Source organism: Pygocentrus nattereri, chromosome 2, assembly GCF_015220715.1.
Source record: "Pygocentrus nattereri isolate fPygNat1 chromosome 2, fPygNat1.pri, whole genome shotgun sequence".
Lineage (NCBI taxonomy): Eukaryota > Metazoa > Chordata > Actinopteri > Characiformes > Serrasalmidae > Pygocentrus > Pygocentrus nattereri.
Window position 1 is genome coordinate 627,582 of NC_051212.1, and position 17,717 is coordinate 645,298.

The following is a 17,717-nucleotide window of genomic DNA, read 5'->3' on the forward strand; positions in this document are numbered from 1 at the left end:
CGCCAGTACCAGGTCACTAACACACCAGTAACAGATCACTAACACATCACTACACCAGTACCAGATCATTACCACACCAATAACAGATCACTAACACATCACTACACCAGTACCAGATTACTGGCACATCACTACCACACCAATAACAGATCACTAACACATCACTACACCAGTACCAGATTACTGGCACATCACTACCACACCAATATCAGATCACTAACATGTCACTACCACACCAGTAACAGATCACTAACACATCACTACACCAGTACCAGATCACTATTATGCCAGTAACAGATCACTAACATGTCACTACCACACAAGTAACAGATCACTGCCACTACACCAGTACCAGATCACTACCACACCGGTAACAGATCACTAACATATCACTACTATACCAGTACCAGATCACTACCACACCAGTACCAGATCACTGTCACACCAGTACCAGATCACTGCCAGATCACTACCACACCAGTAACAGATCACTAACATGTCACTACACCAGTACCAGATCACTGCCAGATTGTTACCACATCAGTAACAGATCACTACCATGTCACTACTATACCAGTACCAGATCACTACCACACCAGTACCAGATCACTGTCACACCAGTACCAGATCACTGCCGGATCACTACCACACCAGTAATAGATCACTAACACGTCACTACACCAGTAACAGATCACTACCATGTCACTAATATACCACTACCATACTGCCATGTTCCTACTAATATACCACGTCACTACCATACCAGTACTACACCTCCATTATACAACTACTATGTCACAACCATGTTACTACCAGATCCCTGCCAGATCACTGTCACAACTATACTACCGTCATAAGCACAGGGAGCTGAAGTGTTTAAGAGATTAACATGGTGATGCATCTGATGCAGTGCTCTATGGATTAATGCAGGATGGCCCTGAATATTAATATTTTTGTTAGACAGAGGTTGATCTTTGATGTGTAGTAGCTGGTTGTTTATTGTCTTTTCACTGAGGGTATGTTTGACAGGCGCTGCACTCTGAGATTAAAGTGAAGAAGGAGAAGGTGGAGGATGTTCAGAAGGACGCCAGCACGTGTGCTGCATCCATAAAGGTGAAAATTAGCCCAATCTCTAATGACACTGTCTACAGTAAACAGTTTAACAAGTAAACAGAACTGAGCTGCTGATTCAGAGTAGATGATAGTTTTATTGAAAGTTCTTCACTAGTACATCATAGACAACAGGAACCTTCTGCTTCTGTCATTGTTGGGTTGTTGTTTAAGTGAATTCTATAGTTTTACAGTTTGCTGTTCGTGTTTTAGGACTATGAGCTGCAGCTGGCATCCTACAGCGCTGGCCTGGAGACCCTGCTGAACATTCCCATCAAGAGAACCATGCTGCAGTCTCCAGCCACCGAACTCAGTCAGGAGGTACTTGCATCCCATTAACACATACTTTAAACTGCTTAAACCTCAGAGGCACCAGGGGGCACCAGAGCACTGCAGAGTCCCATGCATGAAAAACCATGTTTATCAGATTGGAAGCAGAAAGCAGGAGAACATGTTCAGTGTACCTGCTGTTACGAGGATTTTGCTGTAATAAAAGCATGCATGTTATCAGAGTGCATATTAATATTTACATAAATTAACCAACAGATTTTAACGTGGTGTTTTGATGACATCATATCAATTGTATCAGTACAGTAGATAATTAAAGGGTCAGTAACACAGAGATACTGCTAGGCATTTGCTTGTAGAGCCTTTCAACATATGGATATAAAAATCATCAATGGCCCAAAAGTCGGTGCTTGTAAAACTGGAAAAGATTCAGTGACATCAGGATATTTTTGTCATCCTGTATCTAAAGCGTATGCATGTCTCTCTTCCTCTTCAGGCAGCTGATCTTCAGTCCCGCTACATCGAGCTGCTGACCCGCTCCAGTGATTACTACAAGTTCCTCGGCGAGATGTTGAAGAATATGGAGGAGCTAAAGGTGAAGGCTAGCATCTGATACAGGACACTTATAAATACTCTCTGTAACTAACAAATGGGTTTATGGTGGACAGTATATTCAATTATTTTATCAAAATCATGACATTAACAGGGATTTCATAGAGGCTGCTGGACATTTAAATTGGTTTAAATGCTCTGAGTAACAGTGAATGTAGAAGCAAGTAGACTTATATAAACAGAGCCGAAATAATCCCAATCACCGAGAATCGGTAAGTCATGTAATATGATATATAAGTCAGCACATCCAGTGCATTCACTGTGTGCACTGTTGCATTAGGGGACATTGAAATGAATTGCACAATTCATAACTCATTTTTACCCTCATTCTGACCAAAAGAACCAGGCCTGCATCCTCAGGATTGCACATCCCGGCATGAAGTTGGATATTAAAAATAGGAATATTCAGGATATTTAAGCTGAGTCACAATAATGAGTCACTAAAGTGAGCGTAGTCTCACAGACAGGGTGCTATTGTGAAAGGTATTGACCTGCACGATGAGCGATCACAAGTCCCACATATGTTACACTAGGGAATGTATAAGGTTAGGCTGAGGGTTATGCCGCTGCCCATAACATAACAAAGAGTGTTTCCTGTTTTTCAAGTGACTGTTTTTTATGCCTGTTGTTTTGTTTCACGGCGTAGACTCATCTCTCCAATTCTGTCTTCTGTTTTTGTTCAGATGCGAAACACTAGAATTGAGCTTTTGGAAGAGGAGCTCAGGCGCCTAAAAGAAGACCTCCAAGAACGCTCCCAGAAGAACAAGTCACTCGAGGACACCTTGGCCCGCTACCAGCTGGAGCTTTCCCACTCTAAAGAGCAGCTGATAACTATGGAGGAGGTGAAGAGTACCGAGGCCATTAGGCATCACGCCACTAAGGAAAACCTTGACACCACCCAGAACCAGCTGAGAGACCTAAATGAGCAGGTGGCACGTCTCACGTTGCTCATTGATGAGGAGAAACGCAAGCGGAGGCTCGCAGAGGAGCGTTACACTAGCCAACAGACAGAGTATGAAACCGCCATCCGCAAAAGACAGAAGGAGCTCGATGAACTCAACTGGTCCAAGATTGATTTTGAGAAAGCCATCAAAGACAAAGAGCGGGAGATTGAGCGACTGAAGATGCAACTGGAGGATGAGGCCTCTCGGCGCCGGGCAGCAGAATCTGAGACCTCTAAGGTAAGAAACCAGTACAACCAGGAAATCAGTAGCCTAAAACAAACATATGAGTCTGAGATCCACATCACCAAGACCAGCGTGCTCAAGGCCACACAGCAGAAGGAAGACGACACTGCTGCCCTGAAGCTGCAGCTGGAGAGGCTCTTGGATGAGAAAAGGGATGTCGAAGAGGAGCTCAGGAGGCTTCGAGTCTCCATCAGTCAGACAGAAGAAGCCAGGCAGAGAGCAGAGAATGACGCACATCAGCAGAAGTCATCTGTTACAGAGGAGACCAGGAGGAGAAAGGAACTGGATGTACAGGTTCAAACCATCACACGACAAAGGACTGAGCTTGAGGCAAGATACAAGGAAGAACTTGCACAGGCCAACGCTGGTGCTCAGGAGAAGATACGCCAGATTGCCCTGCTAAAACAGAACCTGGAGGATGAAACCCGGCAGAGAAAAGCTCTAGAAGTAGAGAACCAAAACCTCAGGCAATCCAAAGCGGAACTGCATGCCAAGCACACATCCTCTTTGGATGTCATCAATAAGCTGAAGTTAACTGAGCAGGAGACAACCCTTGTACGTGTTGAGCTGGAGAAGCTAACCAGTGAAAAGGGCAAGATGGAACAGAATGCTTCTAGGCTGCAGAGTCGCATCAGAGAGCTGCAAGCCATGGTAGACAGCCTAGAGGCTGAGCTGGAGAAAGAAAAGAAGAGCACCCAGGATGAACTCACAAGGAGAAAGAGGATAGAGGCAGAGCTAGAGAGAGTGAATCAAACGTGCAAAGAGTACACAACAACCATTAACACTCTCCGTATTCATAAGGAAGAGGAGAGTGCCACGGGCCGAAGGTATGAACAGGACCTCCGTCGTGTCCAGGAGGAGCTGGACAGGAGCCTGAGGGAGCAAAAAGCAACATCAGAGAATCTTGCCAAGCTGACGGCTGAGCTGAAGGCACTGCAGCAGCAGCTGCTTCAGGAGCAGGCCCGTGTACGAGAGGTCAACCTACGCAATGAGACCCTGTACAAGACCATTGAAGAGAAAAGCCGGTTGCTAAATGATAGTACCAGTGAGGTTGAGAAGCTTCAGAGCCTCACTCAGAATCTCACCAAAGAACGTCTGAAGCTGGAGGAGGAGCTGCGAGGAGTACGTCAGGAGCGGGATGACTTGAAGAGCAGCTGGAACAGCACTGAAAGTGAACATACCAGCCAACTGTCAACCATACAGATCCAACTGCAGGATGCCAGTAGAAGAGGGCTGGAATACCAGGCTCAGATTAATGTGCTGACAAAAGAGAGGGAAAATTTAAAGGCGGAAATAGCCAAAACCCAAAAGCAATATGCGGAGGTATTTTTTGTGGATAAATTACATTTACCAATACACCAAAATTATGCAGATTTTGGCTTGGCTAGATAATCACATTTACACTTTGCTCCGTAACAGTGTGAGCTTCACAGCTTTGCCCCAGACTTGCTTTGCAATCAAATTCACCAGCAGCTTTATTAATTTCTATCTAGCTTAGATTAGCTGTTTTCTGATCATAGTGGTGCTTTTGCTTCTTGAATCCTGGCGTGAATAATATCTTTCTGTTAAAGCATTTCTATGTTTTATTCTACCTCTGATGTTAATATTATTTGTGTTTGATTTTTCAGACATCTCTGATGATGCATGAGTCTCAGACTCGCTATAACGAGATCTTGCAAGAGAGAGATGGTCTTCTGGCCAAGCTCAAGCTGCTGGAGATGGACAAAGGGAAGCAGCAACGCTATGAGGAAGAGCTGAGTCGCATCAAGGTCTCTCTGGAATCAGAGCTACGTCAAAAACAGCGCCTCCAGGACGAAATGGACAAGATCCGCAAGGATTTCAACTACTGGAAAAGCCAGTATGAGATAAAGGATGGTCAGGTTAGACAGTGTGAGGCAGATAAAGACAAGGCAGAGAGAGACAGAGCTTCCCTGCGTAGCGAGATTGCAAGACTGACTGCTGAGCTGAGGAGCGTGGAGGAGCGATACCGCACTCGCCTGCAGAGCTCAGAGTCCGAGGTATCTGAGCTCACCCGCAAGAGGGAGGCCTTAGAAAGGGAGCTGATGAAGCTACGACAACGTCCAGATGCCTACTCTAGGCAAACTCAGACAGATGAGAAAGTGACAACAATTGACCCATCAAAGCTTCTTTTCGATGGCGTTCGTCGAAAGGTCACTGCTCACCAGCTTTGCGACTGTGGTATTATTGACAAAGCTACACTTGATAAACTACTGAATGGCCAAAAAACTGTGGAAGAAGTTGCAGTGGATATTCAGCTCAATCTTAAAGGTACAGGGATCATTGCAGGTGTGGCTCAAGGCTCCCAGAACAGGCTTCCCCTCACAGAGGCCAGAAGTAAGAAGCTGCTAAGTCCAGAGAGTGCCATAATGCTGCTGGAAGCCCAAGCTGCTACAGGGCACATAATTGATCCAAAGTTTAATGAGAAAATGTCAGTGGATGCAGCCTGTTCAAGAGGTGTTGTTGACACACAGGATAGGGATGCCCTGATCACTGCTGAAGCAGCTTGCATAGGCTTCAAAGATCCATTTACAGGCAAACTCCTATCTGTTGGACAGGCATGCAAAAAAGGACGACTTGACAAAGAGACAGCACTTCGCTTACTTCAGGCTCAAGAAGCAGTGGGAGGCATAATTGACCCTGTCCTGAGTGTTTTCCTGCCTAAAGATACTGCCCTGGATCGCAGCTTGATCGATGAGGACCTTTACCGTGCACTGAACAAAAAGCCAACCTGTTATATTGATCCGGCAAATGGAGAGAAGATAACCTACATTGAACTGAGAAAGAAGTGCATCACAGAACCTGCAGCAGGTCTTCTACTTCTTCGTGCAAATGATAAGTCAACAACTGTCCAGGGCATTCGTGGCCAGGTCCCATTGAGTGAGCTTGTCAAATCAAAGTTGATCACCGAGAGCGATTTGGAGAAAGTAAACCAAGGTCTACTCAGTACTAAAGATATTGAGAATAGGCTTAAGTCATACCTTGGTGGCTCCAGCTGCATTGCTGGCATTTATGATGAGGCCCATGATAGAGTGTTGCCATTCTACCAGGCCATGAAAGAAGGCCTTCTCCGTCCAGGGACCACACTGGAGCTCCTGGAAGCCCAGGCTGCGTCTGGATTCATGATTGATCCAGTTAACAATGTATGCATGACAGTGGAAGAAGCATGGAAGAGAAGCCTAGTGGGTAAAGAGTTTAAAGACAAACTGATGTCTGCAGAGAGGGCCGTCACTGGATACAAAGATCCCCATACAGGGAAGCTCATTTCACTCTTTCAAGCAATTGAGAAAGAGCTAATTGAAAAGGGTCATGGCATCAGGCTTTTGGAGGCCCAGATTGCAAGTGGTGGCATCATAGATCCTATAGAGAGCCATCGCATTGACGTGGAAATGGCTTACAAGAGAGGTTACTTTGACCATGAGATGAATGACATTCTGACATATGAAGGTGATGATACGAAGGGCTTCTTTGACCCCAACACTCATGAAAACCTGACCTATCTTCAGCTGAAAAAGAGATGTATTACAGATCCTAAGACAGGTCTTATCCTGTTACCACTGCATGACAAGAAGAAGGCAAAACAGCAGACAACCCAGAAGAACACCCTTCGCAAGAGGAGAGTAGTGATCGTAGACCCCGACACGGGCAAAGAGATGTCAGTACGTGAGGCTTACCACAGAGAGCTGATCGACTACGACACTTTTCTGGATCTTTCAGAACAAGAGTGTGAGTGGGAGGAGATCACTATTACAGATTCAGATGGCAAAACCCGACTAGTCATTGTTGACCGTAAAACAGGCAACCAGTACGACATTCAGGATTCCCTGGACAGGGGCGTCATTCCTAAGAGTGCCTTAGACCAGTATCGCTCAGGGTCCCTGACACTCACCCAGTTTGCTAATCTCATTACGACCAAATCCAACAGTTCTGAGCTTGCCATCTGCACCAGCAGTGTAGAAAACATAGCTACCTACAGTAGCCCCACAGAAGCTTCACCATCTTCCCCAACAGTCCGCAAGCGTCTCGCTAGCGTTTCTATCACACTCTCACCTCCATCTGATATACTGGATGACCAGAGCCCAGTAGCTGCCATCTTTGACACTGAAACATTGGAGAAGATCACAATTGCTGAAGCGCAGCGCCGTGGATTAGTAGACTCAATCTCTGCCCAGCGGCTCCTGGAGGCCCAGGCTTGCACTGGAGGCATCATCAATCCTGCCACTGGCAAGAGGTTGTCTCTACAAGATGCTGTACACCAGGGTGTAATTGATGAGAACATGGCTGCCAAACTAAAAGCAGCCCAGAAAGCTTATCTTGGCTTTGAGGATGTGAAGACCAAAAGGAAGATGTCTGCTGCAGAGGCAATGAAAGAGAAGTGGCTGCCATATGAGGCTGGTCAGAGATTCCTGGAATTCCAGTACTTGACAGGAGGACTGATGGAGCCAACGACAGGCAAGAGAGTCAACATTGAGGAAGCCATTCGAAGAGGCTGGGTAGACGGTAAAGAAGCCCAGAAGCTGCAGGACACAAGGAGCTATGTAAAGAACCTCACCTGTCCTAAAACCAAGCTGAGAATCTCATACAAGGAGGCAATGGATAACTGCATGGTGGAAGAAGAAAATGGCATGAAGATGCTCCAGGCCTCATCCATGTCCACGAAGGGCATCAGCAGCCCTTACAACGTCTCTTCTGGACCTGGCTCCCGCACCGGATCTCGTGGCAGCTCCAGAACTGGATCCAGAAGTGGCTCACGCAGAGGCAGTGTGGACTACTCCTCCACATACAGCTACAGCCTCACCACCACAACCATCTCTTAACACACGCAATGCGCATTAGTAAGTCGCTCTTTCTTAAACATGACTACTGATTTCCCACATATATATCCAGAGGTGTTTTGACTCAATTAGGGTTTGGGATCTTATATGAAAGTGAAATGTATGATCGTTTACTTATCAACATTCACATTTTCTTTGGGTGAGTATTACATAGGGTTTAGTTCTAAACTGCTGGTTTTTGTTTTTCAGTAGACTTTTAAGCGATATAGATATGGTACTATCTCTACTGATTATATTATCCATTTATTGCTAAAGAAATATGTGTAGGAACATCATCAACTTCTTTTCTTCGTTATTTGAAACTTGATTTGCTAATAAAAATGCCTGAAATTAGAGAAAATGAATTAATGCTTTTGTAAGGAATAATTGGAAGAATGCAAATAGTTTGTACTAACCAAAGAAAATAAAGTCTGTCCTCTTGTTTTTTCCAACAAACTGTCCCGTCTGTTATTCTTATTGTTGTTTGATGTAATTGTCTCTGCAGAACCTATAAAACGTGTGGAATGATTAAACGTGTGGTTCTGCTCTGTTGTGAGCTGTACAGACATTTTATTTACTAGTATACGTTCAGAAACATCACACCTGGCCTTCCAGTTTATAACATAAACCCCTAGATTTAGTCCAGTATTCAGAGACGCATCCAAGCTTCATGTGGAGAATCAATGAAACTGCACAAGTTTTAAAATCAGAAACAAACGGAACGCTTCATATAAAATGTGAAATACAGCCTTTTTCACAGTGTGTGCACAAGCTGTTCATAGCAGAAACATTTACAGAACTCACGGAAAAGTGGTATTTACAAACTTAGTGTTTTCACCTTTAGGCCCATATTCTAAACATTATCTACACTAGGGTGTCCAGTCTGACCTCTGAAAGGTCCCACCAGTGCTCGGTGTTTATTAGAATGCAACAATGATACGAGTGAAATAATCTTTAGTTATTATATATCTAAGATTTCTATTTCTAAGGTTTTGGGTAACACTTTGCTGTAGGGCACGGTAATGAAGGCTACATGACACCTACATAAGCACTTCATGACAACCGACACAAACATACATAAACATTTATAAACACTTATTCCATAAGTCGTCAGTTGTCATAAAGACTGCTTTTGTCAACTTTGATGTCAAGTTGACATAACAACTATGTCAAGAGACATGGATTTTTGGTGACATTAGGTTGTGTCATGACATTTCACAAGTCTATGAAATTCTTTCTACAGTTTTATTTCATGGTGTGTAAATTCTGTAGCCCTTTACTCTTCATTAAAGAGAAAACTGGTGCAGGATGCAAGTTCCAGTCCTTTCCAGTGACTCCTCTGTTGAGATCCTGTTGAGGGAAGAAGACACAACTCTTTAGTGCTTACCTTCCAAGCACACTGGCTGAGGTCTTCCACTTCTCTCTTGAAATGTCCTTCCATAAAATCCAAGCTTGCCTCTCAGGTTACTGCTTCAGTGTCTTGGCCCCTCAGTGGTAGAACACACTTCTCCCTAAACTCTGCACTGCACCGTCTCTCAGCTCCGTCTGTCATCGACTGAAGAACCGCACACTCTTAACTCATCAGTAGACTTGTGTTATGAATATGGATTTTACTGTATTTAACTATAAGGTATGACGTCTTTTAGGATATAGATTCCTGCGTCTCAATCTAGAATATTCTGTTGGGATTTTGCCTCCACTGTTTGCACATTTTGTGCAGGTTAAGAGAACCTGCTAAATGACAAAATCATGTGGGTTATGAAAAATCATTTTCATGAATCCTTAATCAAATATATATGACACTGTATTGACGCTCTTATGTATGTTTTCTCTGGACCCTAAGTGAGTTTTACAGTTTATAATGTTTTTATGAATCCTTATTCAAGTGCCATGATTTCTAATATCTTCACGTATGTTTTGTTCCTCGACTAATGAGTACCATTTAATATTTAAAGACAGTCATATGTACAAAAGGTACTTGAGCTTTAATATAAGACATTATTTGGAACTGATGGCTAAAACACTTTTTACATAGAATGCTACATATGAGATATGCTACATATATATATTTTCCAAACTAGTATCAATTTACAAATTTCTTTCCCAGATACATCTGACACTTAGAATAGTAACTTGACTGAAATTACATTTCAATAACATTCAATTAATTAGTAATTCGCTATGTACTCATTTCATGCTGAGAAAATGTAAATTAGCATCATTCCATCTTTAAATCTGCAATATCAATCACTTTGAGTGAAGCCGGAGTCCATTCTACAGTTGTTACCTGTTCACTGAGGAAACAAACAGGAGTGTTAGTATCCAAATATTCATACAAACGAACAGATCATCCTAACCTTCATCCATCATTGGAATTTTTTCAAATCATGGATCAGGCTACCCAACAGACCTTCAGGGTGTTTATTTCCAAGCCAGTACCGCCATTCAATCAACCGAAGGTGGTCCTTAAGCAGTCTAGATGTGCGATTACCCCATGACTCCACGTTCAGTATGCTGAGTGTGGCTGCCTGTCCTGGCATCAACAGAACTGTCCAGAGAAATGTTGATATCCATACTGACTGAGCTGACCCCTACACGCACGCCATTCCTCACTCATGAGGCGTCTCACGGCGTCTGATCACACGAAGAAGAACACGGCGTGAGCGTGTCTTCACAAGTTTGAGGATTGGTCTTCTAGTAGTTATCCCGACCTCCAGCCTCCCGAAGACCCACTGCCGTTTGCGATGCCAGCTGTTGCCAAATCGTCCTCGATTGTACTAGAGGAGGAAAAAGTTTGAGGTAGTGCACTGTAAAAAATCTATTTACACTAAATTAATAATAGCTTAGTTGTAAGCAAAGAAAATTAAATATACAGCAAAGGACTGTAAGACATTTAACTGTTTTATATTATATTTATATGTCTTATTATATTTCTATAGCACTGAAACCGCAGTAACTATTTTAAACACACACTACTCTCCTACAGGGTCAGGCAGATGATACGATAATACAGAGGGCCATTGGGCCCTCAATGTATCTGGTAGTCAGAATTAAGTTATTGTGGGCCATGTTTATAGAAATACTTTAATTGTATATTTATTACATTTACAATTTCAAAGTAATTCATCACTACCAAATTAATTGTCAGGTGCTGCTTTGAAATGAAAATATTTAGCAAATTTACATCAACAACACACATTCACTTGTGTCCATTATGCGAGCAGAGAGCCATTAGGTGAAGCAGTATATTCTAAAAGGATGTTGAGTTACTGATGTTATTTAATATTCAGTTTCACTGAATCAGCTAAAGCATATAGCCTGCAGGGCTTGTGTGCGCTTAACAAAAACATTATTAAAAATGACTGGTAATGAATTATTAGATACTGCTCAGGGATAAAACATTTTTAATTAATGGTAAATATTTGTGAATTTGTTAAAATACTGCTGATCTGGTGTTTTTAAAAAGAAAATGAAAAAAAAAGAAAAAAATACAAGGTCAAAGCCAATAGTTCACAGGCTCTGCATCTTTCCTGACCAGGCAATATCAATGGCTGTGTTCCTGCATACCTGTAGCAATACCAGACATGTTTATACAGCTCAGAAGAACAGCACGAGTACACAAAATAAAACTGGCACGAGCTCCCAGGTCAGGCATCGGTCAGCTTGATACCCAGACAGCCTCAATATTAAATACAAGTCATAGATTACGCAATTGAACTGATAACTATAATGTTTACCGACTTACTGATTCACTGACTCCACCTCCTATATGTCTATAAGCCACTTCATTAGGTCCACCTATCTAGTCTTTTCACTGTCCACTTTATCAGCTCCACTGACCGTTCAGTTCCACTCTGTAGTTCTACAGTTACAGACTGTAGTCCATCTGTTTCTCTGATACTCTGTTACCCTGTTCTTCAGTGGTCAGGACCCCCATGGACCCTCACACAGCAGGTACTGTTTGGATGGTGGGTCATTCTCAGCACTGCAGTAACACTGATGTGGTAGTTGTATTTTAGTGTGTGTTGTGCTGGTACGAGTGGATCATACAGTTTGTGAGTGTCCACTCACTGTCTACTTCATTAGACACATCTAACCTATTGGACCACCTTGGAGATGGAAAGCTTTTGATCATAATTTATCTGAAGCCACATAGATTGTGTTGGTCATCCTCAGTCTTTCATTGGTGCTCAGTTTCAGGACTCAGGACATTGTTAACTGGTATTTAAAAACTCCAGCAGCACTGCTGTCTGATCAAATATACACAGCATACATGCACAAACACTCCACCACCACGTTTATGTAACTGCAGTGCTGAGAATGATCCACCACCCAAATCGTATCTGCTCTGTAGGGGTCCTGACCGCTGATGCAAGGGGGGTAAAGGGGCAGAGAAACAGATGGACTACAGTCTGTAACTGTAGAACTACAGAGCGCACATAGATCTTCAGTGAAGCTGATCAAATGGACCGATACAAGGACCGATACAAGGACCTATACAAGCACCGATACAAGCACCGATACAAGGACCGATACAAGCACCGATACAAGCACCGATACAAGCACCGATACAAGGACCGATACAAGCACCGATACAAGGACCGATACAAGGACCGATACAAGCACCGATACAAGGACCGATACCAGCACCGATACAAGCATTGATACCAGCACCGATACAAGCACCGATACAAGCACCGATACAAGGACCGATACAAGCACCGATACAAGGACCGATACAAGGACCGATACAAGCACCGATACAAGGACCGATACAAGGACCGATACAAGGTCCGATACAAGCACCGATACAAGGACCGATACAAGGACCGATACAAGCACCGATACAAGGACCGATACAAGCACCGATACAAGGTCCGATACAAGGACCGATACAAGGACCGATACAAGCACCGATACAAGGACCGATACAAGGTCTGATACAAGCACCGATACAAGGACCGATACAAGGTCCGATACAAGCACAGATACAAGCACCGATACAAGGACCGATACAAGCACCGATACAAGGTCCGATACAAGGACCGATACAAGCACCGATACAAGGACCGATACAAGGACCGATACAAGCACCGATACAAGGACCGATACAAGCACCGATACAAGGACCGATACAAGGACCGATACAAGCACCGATACAAGGACCGATACCAGCACCGATACAAGCATCGATACCAGCACCGATACAAGCATCGATACCAGCACCGATACAAGCACCGATACAAGGACCGATACAAGCACCGATACAAGGACCGATACAAGCACCGATACAAGCACCGATACAAGGACCGATACAAGGACCAATACAAGCACCGATACAAGGACCGATACAAGGTCCGATACATGCACCGATACAAGCACCGATACAAGGACCGATACAAGGACCGATACAAGCACCGATACAAGGACCGATACAAGCACCGATACAAGGTCCGATACAAGGACCGATACAAGCACCGATACAAGGACCGATACAAGCACCGATACAAGCACCGATACAAGGTCTGATACAAGCACCGATACAAGGACCGATACAAGGACCGATACAAGCACCGATACAAGGTCCGATACAAGCACAGATACAAGCACCGATACAAGGACCGATACAAGCACCGATACAAGGTCCAATACAAGGACCGATACAAGGACCGATACAAGGACCGATACAAGGACCGATACAAGCACCGATACAAGGACCGATACAAGGTCCGATACAAGCACCGATACAAGGACCGATACAAGCACCGATACAAGGACCGATACAAGCACCGATACAAGGACCGATACCAGCACCGATACAAGCATCGATACCAGCACCGATACAAGCACCGATACAAGGACCGATACAAGCACCAATACAAGGACCGATACAAGCACCGATACAAGCACCGATACAAGGACCGATACAAGCACCGATACAAGGACCGATACAACGACCGATACCAGCACCGATACAAGCATCGATACCAGCACCGATACAAGGACCGATACAAGCACCGATGCAAGCACCGATACAACGACCGATGCAAGCACCGATACAAGGACCGATACCAGCACCGATACAAGCATCGATACCAGCACCGATACAAGGACCGATACAAGCACCGATGCAAGCACCGATACAACGACCGATACAAGCACCGATGCAAGCACCGATACAACGACCGATGCAAGCACCGATACAAGGACCGATACCAGCACCGATACAAGCATCGATACCAGCACCGATACAAGCATCAATACAAGCACCGATACAAGGACCGATACAAGCACCGATACAAGGACCGATACAAGCACCGATACAAGGACCGATACAAGGACCGATACAAGCACCGATACAAGGACCGATACAAGCACCGATACAAGCACCGATACAAGGACCGATACAAGCACCGATACAAGGACCGATACAAGGACCGATACAAGCACCGATACAAGGACCGATACAAGGACCGATACAAGCACCGATACAAGGTCCGATACAAGGACCGATACAAGGACCGATACAAGCACCGATACAAGCACCGATACAAGGACCGATACAAGCACCGATACAAGGACCGATACAAGCACCGATACAAGGTCCGATACAAGGTCCGATACAAGCACCGATACAAGCACCGATACAAGGACCGATACAAGGTCCCATACAAGCACCGATACAAGGACCGATACAAGCACCGATACAAGCACCGATACAAGGACCGATACAAGGACCGATACAAGCACCGATACAAGGTCCAATACAAGGACCGATACAATGACCGATACAAGCACCGATACAAGGACCGATACAAGCACCAATACAAGGACCGATACCAGCACCGATACAAGGACCGATACAATGACCGATACAAGCACCGATACAAGGACCGATACAAGCACCAATACAAGGTAGGTACACCTAATGATTAAGTGGCTTGTCAGAGTTTACTGCATTTTTATTGATGCCCAAAATGTTTTAACATTTTTCTCTAAATTTACCATATTTTCTGTTATTGCTGATGAATTTGAAATAGTGTAAATATTTTTGGGGATTCTGGGAGTTTATTTCATTTGATCTTACACAAATGTAAACTATCATTCGCTGAAAAAATTCGCTGCATTCTTGCCGAAATACCTATGATGCATCCACATGTAAGATGTTCTTAGCCCAGTGTGAGCTGTATTTGGAGTTTCTGACCCTTTTGGCACGTGTTAAATGTTCCAGTTGCTGAAAAACAGTTCATCCTCTGGCGTGTCACCATGGCAACAGCAGAGATGACTGTGATTGGCTAGAGTGACTTTCGATGGAAGACGTTTAAAGAGCCGTTTCACTGTGTGAAATGGCATTAGGTGTATAAAGGCCCTTAGGTCAGGTTATTGTTTATAGCATAGGGTTCCCATCCTGCTGGAGAATGATGATGTTTCACATCATGTACTAAAACGCATGAACGTATTTCATCAAATAAAAATCATTACAGGAAAATGTTTTTAACCCAAGCTTAAGCACATTTTTCAATTTTAATATTTTTGTAAAATAAGTCAGTGTTGGATTTGGATTGGTGTATTTATTTTACATTACCATCAGAAGTTCTGCAGGAACCTTACGGACACAAAACACTAATCAAACAGCATCTGATGTGAAAGACTCTATTACCTTAATCACACATCTAGGAAAATAACACATTACCTTCCTTTTGTGAGAGAATTTGCTTTCATCTAGAACAACGAAGTGATGTGGACCTCCAACCTTCACGCCTTTCATGCACACCTGCTAATCATAGAGCAGTACATTACAAAACCACATGCTGTATAAATATTGTAGCTGGAATATGCTTTACTTCCATTTCCCATTTCTAAGCCCTTGCAAAATTTAAAAAATACAATTTAAAAATTATGCTTTGTATTTGCTTGATTTAGGTGAGTCCATTGGTTGCAAATGACTAAAATATGTTGCATTAACACAAAACAAATAAACCTAAAAAAAAAAAAAGTGCTTGTGTAATGTATTTTATTTATTATCTGCTTGACATGTTTAAGTAGTACCTGTTTCTTTTCACTGGATAGGCTAAACACTGTATCTGTCCCTGCCTCCCAGCTTTAATTCAGGGAGTGATGGACCACATATAACTCAACTTCTGGCTGGGTCTCAACCCATCCATCCATCCATCCATCCATCCATTATCTTCCGCTTGTCCGGGGTTCGGGTCGCGGGGGCAGCATCCTAAGCAATGAAGCCCAGACCTCCCTTTCCCCAGCCACTTCCACCAGCTCTCCAAGGGGGATTCCGAGGCGCTCCCAGGCCAGCTGGGTGATATAGTCGCGCCAGTGTGTCCTGGGTCTTCCCCGGGGTCTCCTCCCAGGTGGACTCGCCTGTGACACCTCCCGAGGGAGGCGTCCAGGAGGCATCCTAACCAGATGCCCGAACCACCTCAGCTGGCTCCTCTCGACGTGAAGAAGCAGCGGCTCTACTCCGAGTCCTTCCCGGATGACTGAACTTCTCACCCTATCTCTAAGGGAGAGTCCAGACACCCTGCGGAGGAAACTCATTTCGGCCGCTTGTATTCGCGATCTTATTCTTTCGGTCATTACCCAAAGCTCATGACCATAGGTGAGGGTGGGAACGTAGATCGACCGGTAAATCGAGAGCCATGCCTTATGGCTCAGCTCTTTCTTTACCACAACAGACCGGTAAAGAGCCCGCATCACTGCTGACCCAGCACCAATCCGCCTGTCAATCTCCCGCTCCCTTGTACCATCACTCGTGAACAAGACCCCGAGATACTTGAACAGTATCCTCCACTTGAGGCAAGAGCCTATCCCCGACCCAGAGAGGGCTCTCCACCCTTTTCCACCTGAGAACCATGGTCTCGGATTTAGAGGTACTGATTCTCATCCCAGCCGCTTCACACTCGGCTGCAAACCGATCCAGCGAAAGCTGAAGTTTGCGGCCTTATGTCCCCAATAGGACCACATCATCTGCAAACAGCAGCGATGTGACCCTGAGGTCACCAAACCGGACACCCTCCATCCCTTGACTGCGCCTAGAAATTCTATCCATAAAAATTATGAATAGAATCGGTGACAAAGGGCAGCCCTGACGGAGTCCAACTCTCACTGGGAACGAGTCTGACTTACTGCCGGCTATGCGAACCAAACTCCAGCTTTGTTTGTACAGGGCCTGAATGGCTCGTAGCAAAGAGCCATGTACCCCGTACTCCCGAAGCACCTCCCACAGAATACCCCGGGGAACACAGTCGAATGCCTTCTCCAGATCCACAAAGCACATGTGGACTGGTTGGGCAAACTCCCATGAACCCTCCAGAATCCTGGAGAGGGTGAAGAGTTGGTCCAGTGTTCCACGACCAGGGCGGAACCCGCACTGTTCCTCCTGGATCCGAGGTTCGACTATAAGCCGGACTCTCTTCTCCTGTACCCCTGCATAGACCTTGCCAGGGAGGCTGAGGAGTGTGATTCCCCTGTAGTTGGAACACACCCTCCGGTCCCCTTTTTTAAAAAGAGGCACCACCACCCCAGTCTGCCAATCCAGTGGCACCGCCCCCGATGTCCACACAATGTTGAAAAGGCGTGTCAGCCAAGACAGCCCCACAACATCCAGAGCCTTGAGGAACTCAGGGCGGATCTCATCCACCCCTGGAGCCTTGCCACCAAGGAGCTTCTTAAC

General features: G+C 44.7%; 1 protein-coding gene across 2 annotated transcripts in view; it reads left to right on the top strand.

The window, feature by feature from the left end:
• dspa (desmoplakin a) overlaps positions 1 to 8,485 on the top strand; it is a 67,198-nt gene extending 58,713 nt beyond the window's left edge. Inside the window, exons 20-24 of one of the 2 annotated variants that reach the window (XM_037532075.1) lie at positions 1,030 to 1,113; positions 1,324 to 1,431; positions 1,895 to 1,993; positions 2,694 to 3,191; positions 4,826 to 8,485. In XM_037532075.1, the coding sequence (XP_037387972.1) occupies positions 1,030 to 1,113; positions 1,324 to 1,431; positions 1,895 to 1,993; positions 2,694 to 3,191; positions 4,826 to 8,032 (3,996 nt within the window). In that variant the 3' untranslated portion in view covers positions 8,033 to 8,485. Of the gene's footprint in view, positions 1 to 1,029; positions 1,114 to 1,323; positions 1,432 to 1,894; positions 1,994 to 2,693; positions 4,521 to 4,825 lie in introns of both variants that reach the window. The other variant, XM_037532072.1, reaches the window with a different exon arrangement.
• Positions 8,486 to 17,717: the final 9,232 nt, after the last annotated feature.